The following is an 18,542-nucleotide window of genomic DNA, read 5'->3' on the forward strand; positions in this document are numbered from 1 at the left end:
TCCTTAATATACTATATGCTTTATCAACCGTCTCTGATCACGTTCTGGGCTATTGTGGTGTGTCTTTCCCAGTGTTCAATCTCAATTATTGTGTGAAGAAGCTCTGAAGACTCAGAGCTGTTGGCCACTTGCAGTGTTCTCAGATGGAGCTGGCACACAGTTTGCTGCTCAATGAAGATGCCCTGGCCCAGATCACTGAGGCCAAGAGGCCTGTCTTCATCTTCGAGTGGCTTCGCTTCTTAGACAAAGTCCTTGTGGCAGCAAATAAGGTAAAGTAATTTCAGATATGAGACACTTGTGTTGGTTTTTGTAACCTACTCAATGGGACCACGTTGAGTTTGATACATTTCATACCACAGACTAGTCATTTCCATTTTACTATATTGGTTTGCAGTGGTTGAAATGCTTGGCTTTTCACAGGTGGATGTGAAGGAGAAACAAAAGAAACTGGTGGAGCAGCTGACTGGGCTGATTAGCAGTGCTCCAGGTCCACCCACCCGCAAGCTGCTGGCCAAGAACCTGGCCACCCTTTACAGCATCGGAGACACGTTCACCGTCTTTCAAACTCTAGACAAGTGTAATGACATCATCAAGAGCAAAGATGACACACCAGCCTATCTACCAACTAAGCTGTGAGTTTTGTATGGTTACAGTATATTATGTATGTTTTATTTTTCAAGTAGCATATGCCTAGGTCTAGATTTTTTGTGCATAATTCTTCTATTTTATTTATTTTGATATTTTACGCATATATACATTCTTTATTACCTCTAGTCTGACCCTGTTTAGCCTCTGGAACTACATAAATAACTTCAGTGCTTGAATGAATCCCTCACATATTTTGAATATGTTTTGACTGTAAACATTGTTTGCAGATGAACTGAATACTCACACGAGTGCATGTTGTAAAATGTTAATCCTCTAGGCAGCAGCACTAAAGTATGTGGAGGAATAGTAGGATTATAAAGTTCTGTTGGATTGGTGGATTATGCACATTTGTTGATGGCTATGCCCATGCTTCATTATGGAGAAATCCTTCATTGACAAGCACATACAGCTTGTCTTGTGATGTCTTCATCTGAAGGGAAGATTGCAAATTTAGTGAATTCCACAGATGCAGAACAAGTCTATTTATATCTGTGTTTCAAGGCACTGGGGTTTATGATGAATTAGTTTAGTGTTCCGGTCCATTTATTTTCACACAGTGAGGTAGTGCTAGTTGTAATTATTGTCTCTATTTATTTTTTACCCATAATTCTTTGCAGGGCTGCAGTGGCATGTGTGGGGGCCTTTTATGAGAAGATGGGCAGGATGCTGGGCAGCTCTTTCCCAGAAACCATCAATAATCTTCTCAAGGCATTGAAGAGTGCAGAGGTACTTAGTTAGGGCTAAGTTTTTTAGCTCTACCCTACTCTGTTACATCTTTGATTCCTATGGGGCACTTTAATATCTTTTGCATCTTATGTATTGATCTAAACCTGCAAAAGTGATGTAAACTGTATAAGTTTTCTTTCTTTTGTCATGGAACTGGAATTTGGTCTGGAATTTTGACTGGAATTTGACTGGAATTTCGCACTTTTAAAGCTTTTGTTGCGGACAGTAATGTTGAGAGTGTGTGATGATAAGCCTATGACCTGAGGTTAAATCCCATATATTCTTCCTCCTCCTCCTCTGGCTACTCTTCCTCATCCTCCTCCTCCTCCTGCTTCTTCTCCTCCTCTTCCTCTCCAGTCTCAGGGGCGTGGAGAGATTCTGCTCAGCCTGCAGAAGGTCCTTCATGGGCTGGGTGGGGCAGCTGCTTCCTGTCACAGAGACATCTATAAGAATGCCCGCTCCCTACTGACTGACCGCTCCATGGCTGTCCGCTGTGCTGTGGCCAAGGTCAGTCTCCGTAGAGACCATCCACTTTGTCACCTTTGCCATTTTGTGCAGTGCATAATATTTCATTTTTAATGAATTAATTGACAAGCTTACTATACTGCCCTTGAAGTGTGGAATTCAACAAATGAAGGCATTATATGATCTAGCTAAAGTGTTTTCCCAATGTCATGTAATGCATATTGTCTTTGTTTTCGGTATGATTGGAGTATGGAGAGATAAATAACAGACATCCTGTTACTATTACACAAGATGACTTGTCTTGCTTAAATACTTCTCTGTTGCACAACAGTACAGGCACCGTTAGTGATGTCAAGGCATGACTTCAACTGTTCACATGTAGTACTCTATTTCAAATATCTAGCTTATTGTTTGTGGTCAATGATAATAACATTATTTGGGTGACAGATATTGTGTATGGCACACAATTCAGATCAGAGAACAGAAAGATGATCTTGGCATGTTTATGTGACCTGTTTTTATGTTTGTATGAATGTTTACATTTGAATATTTATCAGTGACTTCTGAAACATGATTCTTTTGTGCCCTTGATATCTATGAGAGCATCGCTGACCGTGGTTCTGTCTGTCCTGTCTGCTTATTCTGTGTGTAGTGTCTGTTGGAGCTGCAAAATGAAGCAGTTTTCATGTGGACCACAGAGCTGGAGAATGTCGCCACACTGTGCTTTAAGGCACTGGAAGGCTCCAACTACGGCGTACGGGTCGCCGTGTCCAAGCTGCTGGGCACCGTCATGGCAACAGCGCTGATGCCCAAGCAAGCAGCAGGTAAAAGCCTCTCATGAGAACATCCACGGGCTCTCGCTCTCTATTGAAAGATTCTGAAGCTGTTATAAATTATAAATTTAAAAAATTTAAATTATAAATATGAATTTAAGGCCCCTCATCATCACAACTAGAATTCAGTCGGCATGTACCCTGTGAAAGCAATATGTGCTCCAATATCCAGCCACAGTCAGTGTGATGTCTGACTGTGTGTGTGTGTGTGTGTGTGTGTGTGTTTTTGTGTGCATGTGCGTGTCCTTGTGTGTGTGTGTGCGTGTGTCCCTGTGTGTGTATGTTTGTGCACGGGTAGTGATGCGTCAGAACGTGAAGCGGGCCACGCTGGAGGAGGTGCTGGAGCTCATGGCTACGGGCTTCCTGCGCGGAGGCTCTGGCTTCCTGAAGAGCGGCGGCGAGATGCTGAAGGGAGGGGCCTCTGTCAGCAGGGAGGTGCGGGTGGGGGTCACACAGGTGAGTCTCTCTTTCTCACACACTCTCACACACACACACACACACACACACACACACACACACACACACACACACACACACACACAGTTGCACATACACACACACACACAGTTGCACATACACACACACACACACACACACACACACACAGTCGCACATACACACACACACTGTATCTCTTCCTTCTCTCTTCTCTCTTTCCTCCCTCTCTTTCTCTCTGTCTCCCTTGCTGTCCCTTTAGCTGTCTCTCTTTTTTCTCCTCTCTCTCACTTCACTTTTCTCGCTCTCTCTCCATCTCTACCTCTCTCTATTTACCTCCCCTCTCCCTCTCTCTTGCTGTCTGCACTTTTGTCCTTTCACCCTCCATTTCTTTTTCCTTCTCTCATTCGATCACTGCCCCCACTCACTCAGTCCCAGGGTACTCATTAAGAGGTTTTATGCAATAAGTCTTTTTTTTCCTGGCCCACAGTGATAGAATGTTAAAGGTTGAGCACATCCTTGAACAAAAATAGATTTATTGAATTGTGTTGGGATTGAGCAGGTGCATCTCTTCACTGTGGCCTCAAATGAACAAAAACAAATAAACAGACAAACAGACAAACACCTGTTTGGCCTGGGTCTTCAGGGAGTGTACCTAAAATAGTTGTTTCAATGTCATTGTAGCATTCAGGCTCATTTGTGTTTAACCTCCTTACATAGCCACTTTTGTGTTCTATCACTCCAGTCACGCTGTTGAGGAATTCCAGAAAACTTTCTGGTTTAGCAACTGCTGCCCTATAATGAGTTTAACTAGAATTGTGCATTTGCAAAGCTTCTGTTGTGGCCAATTAGAATAGAATAGAATAGTGTCTGTGATGGGGCCTGTGGATTGTACTATTCCCTCTGTTGTGTGTTCTTCCTCTTCTTGAATTAGTTCCACAGGTGTAGGAGCAATCCCACCACTGCACGGCCTTTAACCTTGCCCCCTCTAGATAAACCTGTTTATTAGCAGGGCTATTTCCACAATATATATGTATATATATATATATATTTTTTTTTTATCAGTCCTCATGTATGTAAAGCACCCTGAATTGCCTTGTATGAAATGTACTGTATAAATAAACTTGCCTTGCCCTCTCCTCTCTTCTCCTCTCCTCTCCTTGTCTCCTCTCCTTGTCTCCTCTCCTCTCCTCTCCTTTCCTGTCTGCCCCGCAGGCTTATGTGGTATTTGTGACCACTCTGGGTGGGCAGTGGCTGGAGCGTAACTTCGCCACGTTCCTGTCTCACGTGCTGGAGCTGGTGGCACACCCGCGGGCCACGCAGACACATGTGGAGGCTGTGTACTCTCGCCGCTGCGTCTCCTTCGCCCTGCGCGCCACCCTGGGCGGCCTGCTAGGCGAGAAGGCCCAGATCGCCGCTGCCAAGGAGATCTGCCAGGCCATCAGCAAGCAGATGCGGGCAGTGGGTAAGGAGGGAGATGGTGGTGGTGGGGGGGAGGTGTCCAGGCTCAGAGCACTGCAGAGTAAGTATCCCATGTTTATTTATTTATTTGTTTGTTTTGTTTGTTTGTGTTATGTTTATTTAAGTCATTTCACACCTTTTTTTTTTTTTTTTAGCCTTTTCTTGGTTCGGAGTGTGTTACATTGCTACAGTATGCTCAGTTTTGGTTGCATGTCCTTTGTATGTTTCTGTCTGTTTCTCTACTTTGGTTCAGCATTCTTTAAATTTCATTGCATTTTAATCATCTCATATTAGCATATAAACTTACAACTCACAATAACGATACTTTAGATTTATATTGAGATGGGATTGAGCTATTACTATCAGATATGTCCCTAGCCTTCATCTTTGCACTTTGTCAAATCTCATGCACTAATCCAACCATAAATTAACTTTACTAATTAATTAATTTATGAATTAACTTTGTACCATTTGAGTGTCCATTTGCAGTGATCATTTAATTACACAACTGACCCGTCCACCATCATAATCTCTCTAATCCAGTCTGTTCCACAATTTTTTTTATTTTTTATTTTTATTCATTTATTCGTTATTCAGTTATTTTCAAAATGCTTACTCTGATGTGCTGTGAATCCTTGGGCCACTTTATCTGTCAAGAAAAATATCACAACAAGATAAAAATGTCCTCTTTTGATCCTTCCAGTTTTACATCAAGGCCATGAGGGTTTAAAGATGCACTGTATTTACCAGAGATGAACTGTTACTAAAACTGACAAAAAGTACCTCATTGCATCTAGGGCTGCAGTTACTGTAACAATTGTTTTCATAGTCGATTTAATTTAATCTGTTGATCATTTTATTGATTAATCAATTAGTTTAGTTTGATTGATACAATTTCTGAAAATGGTGAAAAAAATTCCAAACATTGTTTCCTCAAACCCAAGATTATGTCCTCAAATGCCTTGGTTTGTCCACACACCAAAAATATTTAGTTTACTGTCATAGAGGTGTAAGTAAAGATGAATATACTCACGTTTAAGAAGCTGCAGTTAGACAATTTTGAGGTATTTCCCTAAAAAAGGACACAAACCAATAAACCGATGACCAAAATAGTTGCTGATTAAATGTAATAGTTGACAACTAATCGATCGATTATTGCAGACCTAATTATGTCCTTAAATACACAGTATTTAATCCCTAATTCTACACTCAGTGTCCACTTTCTGCTTCTTTTTTCTGTCTTTATATTATGATTGACACGACAAATTACCATGTGCTTGCCCAATCTTTTGTAGTATTCATTTTGTACTGCTGATCTTATCTGGTGTGTGCCATAAAATAGTTCTCTCCCTCCGCGTAAAGCTGAATACAGTATGTTTACCTAAAACAGATGGTCCCATCAGATGCGACAGTGTCCAGAAACGTTGTTTACTCTCTGAAAAGCTTCCCTCGGAGCCTTGGCTGTATGCCAGCACTTGATTGTGAGCTGTGTTTTGGGGCTTGCTCTTGCAGACTGATTAATAGTCCCCGTGCTCTGTCTCTGTCTCTGTCCCTGCGACTGTGCCAACGGAGTGACATGGAAGACGGGTCCTTCTGTTGTGATAAGCCACAGTGAATCTAAGGCTCCAGTAGACAGACACACATGGGACTGACAGGTGGTGATGATTCAGAGTTAAACATGAACACAGTACCTGAGGAGGTGACACCTGTGGCTCCTCACAACAGAAACACTTGAACTGACATGAACTAAGCTTTCATCCATCTGAGGAATAGCATTTGTTTTCACAAACAAAGACTTTATAAAGTCTTGTGATTGTACTCATAAAATCTTAGTTCATGGTTTCCTGTTCTGGTATTAGTTGAAGTGTGTGTGTGTGTGTGATATTGTCATGTGCAAATGCCATACTGTATATGCATCGTATAAGAAGCTCTCACAATGTCATTTTATGGCACTTTGTCTTGTGTCAAATAACTAGCAATCTAACTTTATATCTACAATACAGAAGAGCTAAATGAGCAGAGGACACTCAAAATCTTGTTCTCTCTCTGTTTCTTTCTTTCTTTCCCTCTTTCTCTCTTTCTGTCTCTCTCTCTCCCTCTCCCTCTCCCTCTCTCTCCCTCCCTGTTGTCTTGTAAACAGAAGCGGTGGTGAGCGACCCCAGTGGGGAGAACAAAGCGGGTGCAGCAGACGTGTCTGCCAGTCAGCATGTGATGGTGTGTGCCCTGAAGGAGCTGGGCAGTCTGGTCCAGAGCCTCAGTGCCACCTCCTCCCCCCTCATACAGGAGCCTTCCATCGGTACGCCTCTTAACATACCAGTCACTGCTACACACACACACACACACACACACACACACACACACACACACACACACACACACACACACGGACTGCATACTACATGTGAATTTCTCCATCTGAATCTTCTGTTACACCTGAATATACCTGACACACACACACACACACACACACACACACACACACACACACACACAGAAAAACATGCCTGCAACATTTTACTTCTTAGATCTGTAGGAATTTTATATGAATTATGTCAGAGACTTTCTAAGGAGACACAGCACTCAAAAAATCCTACATAGAAATGCATGGGGTTAGTTTGTAACGCCAATATATGGCAGTTGTCTACACATATCCCACCCCTTCGCGGCTAAAAGGATGACATGTGAATACACTGTGCCAATCATGTGGTGTGTTGTGAATACATCGTGCCAATTCTGTGTTGTGATCTCGACGCTGGAGCAAAGTTGGTGTCGTGAAGCCTTGCACACGCACATTTCTGTCGAAATAGAGGCCCAGAGAGAGAGATAAATGCCCAAAAAGCGCTACAATATGGCTACCGAGTGGAGGGACTTGCCTAAAAGGACATTGATTATGTTATAGTTCTGTATTTATGGTCGTCTAACCAACTTAATGGACATTGCATTGTGTGTTAGAACTCAGTACAACTAGATCTCAATTGGTGCTTTCTTCTTTCCTTCACTTTTTATCTCTTCCCCTCTGTGCCCTAAATATCCCCATCTTTCTCCACTCCTCCCCTCCTCTCTCTCTCTCTCTCTCTCTCCTCTCCCTTCTATCCCCAGGTCTCCTGGAGACGGTCAGTTCGGTGCTGCTGCACCCCAGCATGGCTGCCCGTCTTGCGGCCGCCTGGTGCCTGCGCTGTGTTGCCGTGGCGCTGCCCTATCAGCTGACGCCACTGCTGGACCGCTGTGCCGAGCGCATCAACAACTTGAAGAGCTCGCCTGAGGCGGTCAGTGGCTACAGCTTCGCCATGGCCGCCCTGCTCGGAGGCATACACCAGTGCCCCCTGGGTATCCCACATTCTAAGGGCAAGGTGTGTGTGTGTCTTTGTCTGTCTTTGTGTGTGTATGTGTGTGTATGTGTGTGTATTATACCTTCAAGATGCAATCTGTGATTCGGTTTCGGTTTTGCGTAAAGTAGGTAATTCAAGTTGATGAATATGTATGAAAACCAGAATTAGTTTTGATTTAGTGCAAACCCTGAACGGACAGCTAGAGCACATGATTTTGACAACCAACGGTCTAAGATTTGAAACACTGGCTGTACCTTTTTTTAAGTAGGAAACCTCTCAATAGCGTTAATGATCTCGGATGTTAGTCATAGGAAATTACATGGATTTGCTGCAGAGTAAACTGGCACCTTAACTGATCTGATTTTCTTTCACTCTCTCTCTCTCTCTCTCTCACCCACTCACTTCCTCTTTCTCTCTCCCCCTGTCTCTCTCCCTGACCCCCTCTCTCTTTCTCTCTCTCTCTCTGCCCCCCCCTCTCTCTTTCTCTCTCTCACCCCCCACTCACTTGCTCTCTCTCTCTCCCCTGTCTCTCTCTGCCCCCCCCCCTCTCTGTCTGGCCTGTAGATGGTGGTGAGTATAGCGGAGGATCTATTGCGTACCGCGTCCCAGAACAGCCGTCTATCTCTGCAGCGCACTCAGGCTGGCTGGCTGCTGCTGGGGGCCCTCATGACACTAGGTAAACACACACGCACGCACACGCGACACTAGGTAAGCACACACACAGTCACACACACACGCACACGCGACACTAGGTAAGCACAGACACACACACACACACACACACACACACACACTCACACACACACACACACACACACACACACACACACACACACACACACACACACAATGCTAGGTCTATAGATAAACAATAAATAAATGACATACTGTACGTATGTAAAATATATCAGTTTAAAAGCGTAGTGAATACAGGCTTTCCTGTGGCATGATATTTTGACCCAGTGATGGCTGTCCTGTTGTGCAGGCCCCTCGGTGGTGCGGTACCACCTACCGAAGATGCTGCTGCTGTGGCGGAACGTGTTCCCTCGTTCCCAGAAGGAGCTGGAGGCTGAGAAGGCCCGTGGAGACCCATTCACCTGGCAGGTCACCCTGGAGGGACGCGCTGGGGCACTCTGTGGTAAGCCTGATCTTACACCCACACTCAAAATATACACACGTGTACACGCACACACACACACACTCACACACACACACACTCACGTACACTCACGTACACTCACATATGCACACACACACACAAACACACAAACCCAAATATGGAAATCACAGTCATTCTGTACAACTTCAGTGTGTTTCATGTGTAACTTAGGTCAGGAACCACACAGACACAATCTTCGGGATTTTACTTGTAACAAAGAAAAGAAAAGTGTCGTATTGACTTGTTTTGTCATCTTAACTTACACATGCACATACACTAAGATCACGTGACCGTTGCACTCTGTGTGATTTAGCCATGCGGAGCTTCGTGGCCCATTGTCCTGAGCTCCTTACGGAGGATGTGATCCGGAGACTCATGACCCCAATTGAGTGTGCCATGACCATGATGTCACAGTGAGTAATGACCACTGCTGCTTTTGATGATGAGGATGACCGGTGTCAATCCATGCTGTTGGTGACTGAGCTTAAAGGAGACTTCCGGCGATGTTCATGAGCCCCCATGTTCATGCCCCCAGAGCGTAGCACTGTAGCTGCATGATGGCTCTAGCTATTGGCTACAGCAACTTGAGTGCGGTAGAACCGATTTTTTCCGGTTTTTTTTTTGTACTGATAGTACAAACCTTGAGAAACAGAGATTCTCCTTTAAAGTTGATGGTGTTAAAATGGAACACTTCTGCTTAGGCTGCCAAAGTATCATATTTCTGCTAAGAAGGCATAGTCTGGTTTTAGATTATATCCCAAGTATTGTATTTCTGTCAGCCACTGTGAAATAAAGTAAGTCATGATGCCTTGTGTTGTTGACAGTGTGCCTGCGGTCATTAAAGTGCATGGTGCCCATCTGAAAGCTAGCGCTGCCATGGTCAGATTGAGACTGTATGACATCCTCGCTCTGCTGCCACCTAAGACCTACGAAGGTAAGGCGGCACAGTTCACAACACTTTACACAGACGTATGAACAAATGTGTGCTCTACATTCACTGCCAACACACAGAACATTACATTAGTGGGAGTGTTGTTTTATATCTGAACCAATAAGTGACCTCTGAAGGTGCAGTTAAGAAGTCACAAACAGAGATTTTCCAAGGCAGATGAAATTAATTTTACTGTGATATGTCTGGCTCTCCAAGAGTGCTATCATTCATATGACCATTTAGTACCGGTAAATAGTTTTTGTGAATATTTTACATATTTATGATTTCCTTTTGACTCGTTTGTCAGAGTCATCTGTCTTCCCCTCACTTTTATAAAAAGTTAGAGCATCCAGTCCAGTCAGGACTGTCAGAGCCCTCACACTCTTCAGTATCAGATATCCGACTGATTGGAGGATCGAGCTCTCACTCTTCCCCTTCCCTTTCCACAGGCAGCTTTAATGCCCTGCTGAGGGAGCTGGTCGCAGAGTTCACCCTGACGGACAACTCGGCCAACACCACCACCTCCCTGCTGCGCTCTCTCTGTCACTATGATGACAGTGTGCTCATGGGTTCCTGGCTACAAGAAACGGACCATAAGTCCATAGAGGATCAGGTCTGACTCAAGTCCTTCAAAGCTAAAAATGATGCTGGCTAGCTAACTACATTTGACAATACAGTCAGTTATGATTACAATACACACCGTGATGAAATGTTTTGAAAATAGTTGTTTTTTTCCTGTGAAATGGATGTGCCTTTCTACAGTTCAGTTGTACATGCACGCAAGACCCTCTATTGATGTCGCATCCGTAGTTCTGTTGATAGACTGGTGGAAATGCGATCTGGTTCAAAGAATTCTAAACGGAACCGGTTCAAGAATCAGTTCTCTGTTGGTTGTAAAATTGTTGTCCTCTCGGCCCGTCACAGCTGCAGCCCAACAGCGCCTCCGGCAGCGGCGCCCTGGAGCACGACCCGTCCTCCATCTACCTGCGCGTCCCTGTGGGCGAGGTCATCCCTGGGCCCCTCCCCCTGGGCGTGTCCGTCATCGACGCCTCGGTGGCGCTGTTCGGCGTGGTCTTCCCTCACGTCTCCTTCAAACACAGGTGAGGTTTCGTAGAAAAGCAATTGCTCCTCCGCGCTTCTGTAATTAACTATCTGCTGCGTCAACGGGAGAGGACTAATCGTAGTGAGAGAGAGGAGTTTTACCAGAGCAACACATATGTTTAAACTTGTTATGCTTACACCCTTCTGGGCTGTTTGGTGAGGTTGGTTTGGACATTTCCATCTTGTTTTTGTCCTTTTAATCTGTACTTTTGTTAATCAGCACATGTGTAACTCTACTGAGAAATTCCATCGTGCTGTAGAATGTTAACAAATGCATTCCATTCTAATTTAGCTTGTTTTATTCTACTGAACTCCCAAAGGTTCAGATTCTTTGGAGTTTTTTTTTTTCTGCAGTTCTGCAGTTTTTTTTCCTATCTATGGGTTTCTAAATCCGTTCTGTGCTCTTGCCAGGCTGCAGATGCTGGATCACTTTGCCGAGTGCATCAAACAGGCCAAGGGGGTTCGCCAGCAGGCTGTGCAGCTCAACATCTTCACAGCAGTTCTGAGTGCACTCAAGGTGTGTATCAGGCAATCTCAGTTTCCAGATTCTTCTGTGCGAAACGCAGTCTGACATTGCTTGCATAATGAATCCTCGCTGTATCCTTCTGGACTTGGACTGAGACTGTCTTCCTCTCTCAAGTCAATTCAAATTTGCTTCATTAGCATGACTGTAGATACAGTGTGTGGCCAAAGCATAACAATAAAACAGCATATTAACTTATAATATTAATATTATCTATTTCTCTCTCTCTCTTTCCCTCTCTCTCTTTCTCTCTCTCTCTCTCTCTCTCTCTCTCTCTCTCTCTCTCTCCCTCTCTCTCTCCCTCTGTTTTCTCTAGGGTCTGGCTGAGAATAAGAGTACGCTGGGTCCTGAGGAGGTGCGTAAGTCCGCGCTGGCGCTGGTGATGGGCGCGCTGGACAACCCCAACCCCATACTGCGCTGCGCCGCTGGGGAGGCCCTGGGCAGGATGGCCCAGGTGGTGGGGGAGGCCACCTTCATCGCCAGGATGGCACAGGACAGCTTTGATAAGTACGACATGCCTTACATTAATTCACACACAGGCATACACACACACAGGCATACACACACACAGGCATACACACAGACAAGCACACACAGACAAGCACACACAGGCACACAGGCACACACACACACACACACACACACACACAGCCTGATTTACTAAGATCCCAAATAAAAGAGCACTATGGACTCAGTATAAACCCTCCAAACTGCAAATTCATTTTTAAAAAACACTGTTATCTCGCTCTCGTTCAATAAAGCAATCCTCATTGCACACTACTACTATATCAGCTTTATTTTGCGGGGATATTGGGTTTAAACAATTAAAAACCTTTAGTAAATCAGTCACACACATACATAAACACACAATTTCTACACACATTTTACTAGCTTTTTTTGTCATTTGTTACTTTTATTTTATACATTTTAGAACTACGCTGCCACATCTCTATATAACACAGGAATAAGTGTAACCATCCTTCTATTTAGCCTCTGAGGGTCTTCTGAGGGTGTGTGTGTGTGTGTGCGTGTGTGTGCGTGCGTGTGTGTGCGTGTGTGTGTGCGCGTGCATGTGTGCAGGCTGAAGTCTGCGCGAGATGTGGTGTCGAGGACGGGTCACTCCCTGGCCCTGGGCTGTCTGCACCGGTATGTGGGCGGCATCGGGTCGGGCCAGCACCTCAAGACTAGTGTCAGTATCCTGCTGGCCCTGGCTCAGGATGGCTCCTCACACGAAGTACAGGTACAGCCGCAAGGACCTCTTTTGCCACTCTTACCACTCGCTGACCCCTGTCTTCTCTGGTTGCTCGTTAACCTGACTGGCCTTCTGGAGTCATGAGAGTAGAATATAACCTGTGGAAACAAAGTCTAAGTAATAGGATTCCACATTTTGACTCTTGAGGTAATGTTGTATTGTTGTCTTTGTTAATACATAGTCACAGATCTGGCATAATCGTTAAGATGATTGTACTGATGTGCACTCTTTTACCGAAATTAGTTTCACTTTTTGGTTACCTTTTGTAAACTGTGAAACTGAACATTTACACATTTCGTTAGTGTATTAACTGGCCCTACATTTATTGTTGTTCTGCGTGTTTACAGACCTGGGCGCTGCACTCTCTGGCCCTGATTGTGGACTCCAGTGGGCCCATGTACCGGGGTTACGTGGAGCCCACGCTGTCTCTGGTGCTGACGCTGCTGCTGACTGTGCCCCCCTCCCACACCGAGGTGCACCAGTGCCTGGGCCGCTGCCTGGGGGCCCTCATCACCACCGTGGGGCCCGAGCTGCAGGGTGAGGAAGAGGAGGAGGCCGCTCGTTTGGGGAAATACACACTCAAAACACTTTCCAAAACACTTCCACTTTGTGAACACACACACACACACACACACACACACACGCAACCCCGACCGACTGGTTAGTAAGGCTGGCTGAAGATTTGTGCCTACTCGTTTTATGAGTGCTGCCTGTGTGTGTAAATGCGTACTCACGGGTTGATTGGCTGGAGTAGTGTATTGCTTGAGCTGCTTTATCATTTCCCATTTTAAGAGCCATGAAGATGTTTTTCTTGCAACCACTTTTTAGCTAAACACATGCTCAGATGGGGATTAATTTACAGAAAACATAATGATGTTATAGCTCCATTTACAAAATGTATTTATTATGCTCATTTAGGGGATTTGTTTTAATTAGGAAATCACTAGCAATAAAGGAAAAAGTCGTGGGCCTGAAATCAGTAATATCGTAAAGTTGTTGTGAGAAATATATTACGTAATGGAAGCCGTCTTTCTAATTGCTTACATTATGTCTATGTGGTAATTTGTATTTTTGGGGGGCTTTTTGCCTTTATTCAGATAGGACCGCAAAGAGTGACAGGAAGTAAGTGGGAGAGAGAGATGGGGTGGGATCAGGAAACGTGGGATCAGTGGGCACCTGGATCCGTATATGGTACGGGTGCTGTAGCCTGCTGCACCACAGTGACCCCAAGAATAGTCCTATTTCGTTTTTTGGCTGTCACTGTGATTCTGTGAACAGCGTGGGGAAAGAGCTTCACAAGTAGTTAGAAGTGTCAACCTAAGTGCGAGCTGGCAGTGACTTAGCAGTGGTAATAAACAAGCCTTTTGAATGACTCAGGTCTGTGGGAGAGGACTGGTGTAAGATATTAAAACAACTTCTTTTTCAATTACTACATTACACATTCATTATTTCTATGGTTATGGTTATATTACACATTCACAATATCTATGGTTATGGTCACATTCATGATATTTATGGTTATGGTTATGGTTATAGTTCTTGGCAGACGCTTTTGTCCAAAATGACATAGAAAAACAAGCCTACATAAAAATACTAAAGATGGCAATAGATTTAAACATTTTAACAGTAGCAAATCATCTTTATAACAATAACTATAAACGTATACATGCCATGATACAAGGTGATCTATAAACTTTTTTTTGAAAATCCCAAAGCTACTCATGGAACAAAGGGCATCAGGCAAATCACTCCACCAACGAGGAATGACAGATGAAAAGAGCTTGACTGTGTGTTGATGGAAGGCCGACACACCAGGCGCTCATCAGAGGACAGCAGTGGAGGAGAGGGCATAAAGCTGGGCAGTAGAATAAGGCGCATATCCACTGTCCTGTGGGTCAGAGTGAAGGATTTGAATTTCATTCTGGATTCTATAGGAAGCCAATTCAGAGTACCTAGCAGAGGAGTTGCATGTGTCTTTGGTCTTGTCTCTCTCTGTTAGATAATGGAGCCACTATCTCCACCGTTCACTTGACATGTCTGGTGGGCTGTACCATCATACAATGTTACGTTTGTCACAGTAGACTTAACCTGTCATTCAAATGAGGGTCCCTACTAGTCTCAATCCATCTCTCTGGTCCCATGTGCACTGTGTCACTGTCGGGTAGGTAATTGAATCCTTCTGTCTTGTCTCTCTCTGTTAGGTAATGGAGCCACGATCTCCACCATCCGCTCGTCATGTCTGGTGGGCTGTGCCATCATGCAGGACCACTCCGACTCGCTAGTCCAGGCGGCTGCCATTTCCTGTCTGCAGCAGCTGCACATGTTCGCCCCGCGCCACGTCAATCTGTCCAGCCTTGTGCCCTGCCTCTGTGTAAGCACGCACACACGCAGACACACACAAACACACACCACGCACGCACGCACGCACGCACACACACACACAAACACATACACATGCATACATACACACACACACACACGTACTAGACATACAAACACACACTGGTAGACACAGGGCCACTTGTACGCTCAGACAGACATGTATACAGACCTCTACATGCAGACAAATAATGTGTGTGTAAACACAGAAGTGCACCTGTTTATTTTTTGCTTATCTGCTCTTCATAGATATGATCATGTTTTTCCTCGAGATAAGAGTTAAGGCCCATTCACACCAAGAACGATAACGATAGCTATAAATAAATATCGTTCTCGTTAATATGAATGACGATGTTCACACATAAACTATAACGATAACGATATGAAGAACGATATCGTTGGGGATCACTTTCAGAGCGATTTTCAGAACGATAAAAAGCTAATAGTCAATCAGAACCCATTAAATTTTAACCGTCACATTCATTAACACAAGGAGAGACTTTGTTTATTGTTGTTCAGTGTAAACGCTTTTATCGTTATGGTTATAGTTATCGTTATCGTTATCGTTCTTGGTGTGAATAGGCCTTATTTGCATATAATTTGTATTTTTGTCTAAATCCATGACTGTTTGTATGTGTGTATATGTCTGTGTGGATTTTTGTGTATGCATGCATGTTTGTCTGTGTGTCTGCGTGTCTGCGTGTGCGTGTGTGCGTGTGTGTGTGTGTGTGTGTGTGTGTGTGTGTGTGTGTGTGTGTGCTGGTGCAGGTGCACCTGTGCAGCTCTCACCTGCTGCTGCGTCGCGCTGCAGTGGCGTGTCTGAGGCAGCTGGTCCAGAGAGAGGCGGCCGAGGTGTGTGAGTACGCCATGAGCCTCGCCAAGAAGGCCAGCGACAGCAAGGACAGCGGCTCCATCAGTACGTCACCAGCAGCACCCACACCTGCTTAGCCCTGGGCTCCCTTTGTTTAGGATTTCCTGTTGTACTACTGTGTTTAATGTTCCGTGCATCTCTTTAGCCTTTGGGGGAATGAAGGTTTCATTAATTCAATCTTTCATTCATTCCTTGAAAAACTGTAACACTCAATCTACCCTCTTACTATCAACCAAACAGTTACAATGATTGCAACCAAAAGCATAATTATTTCATACAGTATTTTGCATATTTTTTATATATTCTTTTGGCAGTGGCAAGTGACACAAAATGGTTATTTTATAATGGCCATGGCTCATTGTATATAACATGTCTGAAATGGATCTGTTTGAAATCAGAAGTGGTTGAACTAACTCTGTATCAGTCCATGAAACTGGATTTACATCCATGTTAAAACTGAGATTCATTGCATTGCAAACCATCTTGTGTAGTAACATCCATTATGATATCTTATCAGTTTCATGTTATAATAATATTCAAAGCTTTTTTCTGATTTTTGTGTCTGTGTGTGTTATTAAGCAGTCAGTAGTTTATCTTTTATAGTAACTGATGTCTGTGTCCCCTTACTATCAGATTTGAAAATCACCGAGACGGGTCTGGAGGGGGTTCTGTTTGGCATGCTGGACCGGGAGACGGACAGGAAGTTGTGTTCGGACATCCACGACACGCTGGGCCACATGCTCTCGTCCCTGGCGGTGGGGAAGCTGGCCCACTGGCTCAAGCTGTGCAAGGACGTGCTGGCCGCCACCACAGGTACCAGGGGAGCCGTGGGGCGGAGTTAGTCACCATAGGGGGCTTAACCTTCACGGTGGTTTCACAACATGGTTACACTTGTGTTTCTGGCCTAACCTAAATGTTGACAATAAGGTTTTTTTGTAGATTCTCATATCGAGTCAAGCAAGGTATAAGCCCCTGCATTGATTGGCAATGACACATAAAAGTCTAAGAGCAAACCTAAGAAGGATAAAACATCACAGTGGTACAACAATAAATTAATATTTATTATTGTAAGTGGTAAATGGACTTCATTTATATAGAGCATTCACAGCACGTTGCAGAGTAGTGCTTCACACTCACCCATTCGCTCACATTTTCATACACTAATGGCGAGCCATGCAAGATGCCAACCTGCACATCGCCAGTCCCACAATGGCTTTATTCTCCCCCACAGATGTAGGGGGCGCTGTGGGCTTTGAGATGGGGAAGGATGAGGACTCGGAGAAGAAGGACGACACAGACGACGACACCATGTTCACCACGCTGGGCGAGGAGCCCTCCAAGCCCAACGTCGCCCCACGCTGGGTAACGCGGGTGTTCGCCGCGGACTGCCTCTGCCGCATCATCCACCTGTGTGAGAACTCCGACAAGGCCCACTTCGACCTGGCCACCGCCCGCTCGGCTCGGGCCAAAAATCCCAAAGGTAACTGCCACGTGCCACCAGAGGGGGCGCTGTACTGTGAACTGAGGTTACTGGCTTACCCAGGTAACTTCAGCATTAACCGCTAAACTCAAACCAACGTTACTGGCTTACCCAGGTAACTTCAGAAGTAACTGCTGATCTCAAAACCATGGTTACTGGCTTACAAGGTTAGTCTCTTTCAGATCAGAATAGATTACATTTATGTTTACATTACATTTCTTTATTTAGCAAACACTTTTAAAAAGTGACTTACAGATCAGCATATATCAACGCACAAAGTTGACCGGGATAAGTCAGGATCAGGAACCTTGCTTTGTGGCACACCCCTCAAATTCCCTGAAACTCCACCTCTCCCTTGTCAGTCTTTTTGCATTGCTGCGTCACAGTGGAGTAGTTCCTTTTAAAGCCTTTTCATTGCACTTGTTTTGGATGTGTCATTGGCCTTGGCTCTTTTGTCATGTAACCTGAAGGTCTCGTTGCATCATGCGTTATTATTAGCGATGAAAAGTGTAATAACTGCACAGAAAGTCATCAGGGTTTATTTAGTGGGTTTATGTTGGACTACCAGCCCCCTTCCCACAGTGTATCAGGGTCTGTTGTGCATCAGAAGAACACTCCATCAGTACCTCCAGCTGTGCTGCCAGCAGGCCACCTCTGATCCTGAACACAGCAGTCAGACCCTGCTCTCCTCTCCTCTCCTCTTCTCCTCTCTTCTTCTCCTCTTTTCTCTTCTCTTCTCCTCTCTCCTCCCCTGTCCTTGCCTCCTCTTTTCTCCTGTCTTCTCTTCCTCATCCCTCTCCTCGTTTCTCCTCCTCTGTCCTCTCCTTTCTCCTCCCGTCCTCACCTCCTCTTTTCTCCTCTCTTCTCTTCCTCATCCCTCTCCTCTTTCTTTCCCATTCTTCTCATCTCTTCCTCTCTTCTCTTCTTCTGATCTCTTTTCTCCTCTTTT

General features: G+C 44.7%; 1 protein-coding gene across 4 annotated transcripts in view; it reads left to right on the top strand.

The window, feature by feature from the left end:
• The window catches only part of heatr5b (HEAT repeat containing 5B), a 39,074-nt gene that overhangs the window by 860 nt on the left and 19,672 nt on the right, over nt 1–18,542 (top strand). For 2 of the 4 annotated variants that reach the window (XM_048269195.1, XM_048269196.1), the window contains exons 2-24: nt 73–269; nt 421–632; nt 1,266–1,374; nt 1,732–1,881; nt 2,492–2,663; nt 2,971–3,128; nt 4,323–4,629; nt 6,709–6,864; nt 7,668–7,918; nt 8,462–8,573; nt 8,883–9,035; nt 9,370–9,469; nt 9,881–9,990; nt 10,437–10,600; nt 10,912–11,087; nt 11,500–11,605; nt 11,928–12,118; nt 12,692–12,851; nt 13,211–13,400; nt 15,065–15,234; nt 16,011–16,158; nt 16,747–16,926; nt 17,345–17,593. In XM_048269195.1, coding sequence (XP_048125152.1) covers nt 144–269; nt 421–632; nt 1,266–1,374; nt 1,732–1,881; nt 2,492–2,663; nt 2,971–3,128; nt 4,323–4,629; nt 6,709–6,864; nt 7,668–7,918; nt 8,462–8,573; nt 8,883–9,035; nt 9,370–9,469; nt 9,881–9,990; nt 10,437–10,600; nt 10,912–11,087; nt 11,500–11,605; nt 11,928–12,118; nt 12,692–12,851; nt 13,211–13,400; nt 15,065–15,234; nt 16,011–16,158; nt 16,747–16,926; nt 17,345–17,593 — 3,850 coding nt within the window. In that variant the 5' untranslated portion in view covers nt 73–143. The remainder of the gene's footprint in view (nt 1–72; nt 270–420; nt 633–1,265; nt 1,375–1,731; nt 1,882–2,491; nt 2,664–2,970; nt 3,129–4,322; nt 4,630–6,708; nt 6,865–7,667; nt 7,919–8,461; nt 8,574–8,882; nt 9,036–9,369; nt 9,470–9,880; nt 9,991–10,436; nt 10,601–10,911; nt 11,088–11,499; nt 11,606–11,927; nt 12,119–12,691; nt 12,852–13,210; nt 13,401–15,064; nt 15,235–16,010; nt 16,159–16,746; nt 16,927–17,344; nt 17,594–18,542) is intronic. The other 2 variants (XM_048269198.1, XM_048269199.1) reach the window with 2 other exon arrangements.

Source organism: Alosa alosa, chromosome 18, assembly GCF_017589495.1.
Source record: "Alosa alosa isolate M-15738 ecotype Scorff River chromosome 18, AALO_Geno_1.1, whole genome shotgun sequence".
NCBI classification, from domain to species: Eukaryota; Metazoa; Chordata; class Actinopteri; order Clupeiformes; family Clupeidae; genus Alosa; species Alosa alosa.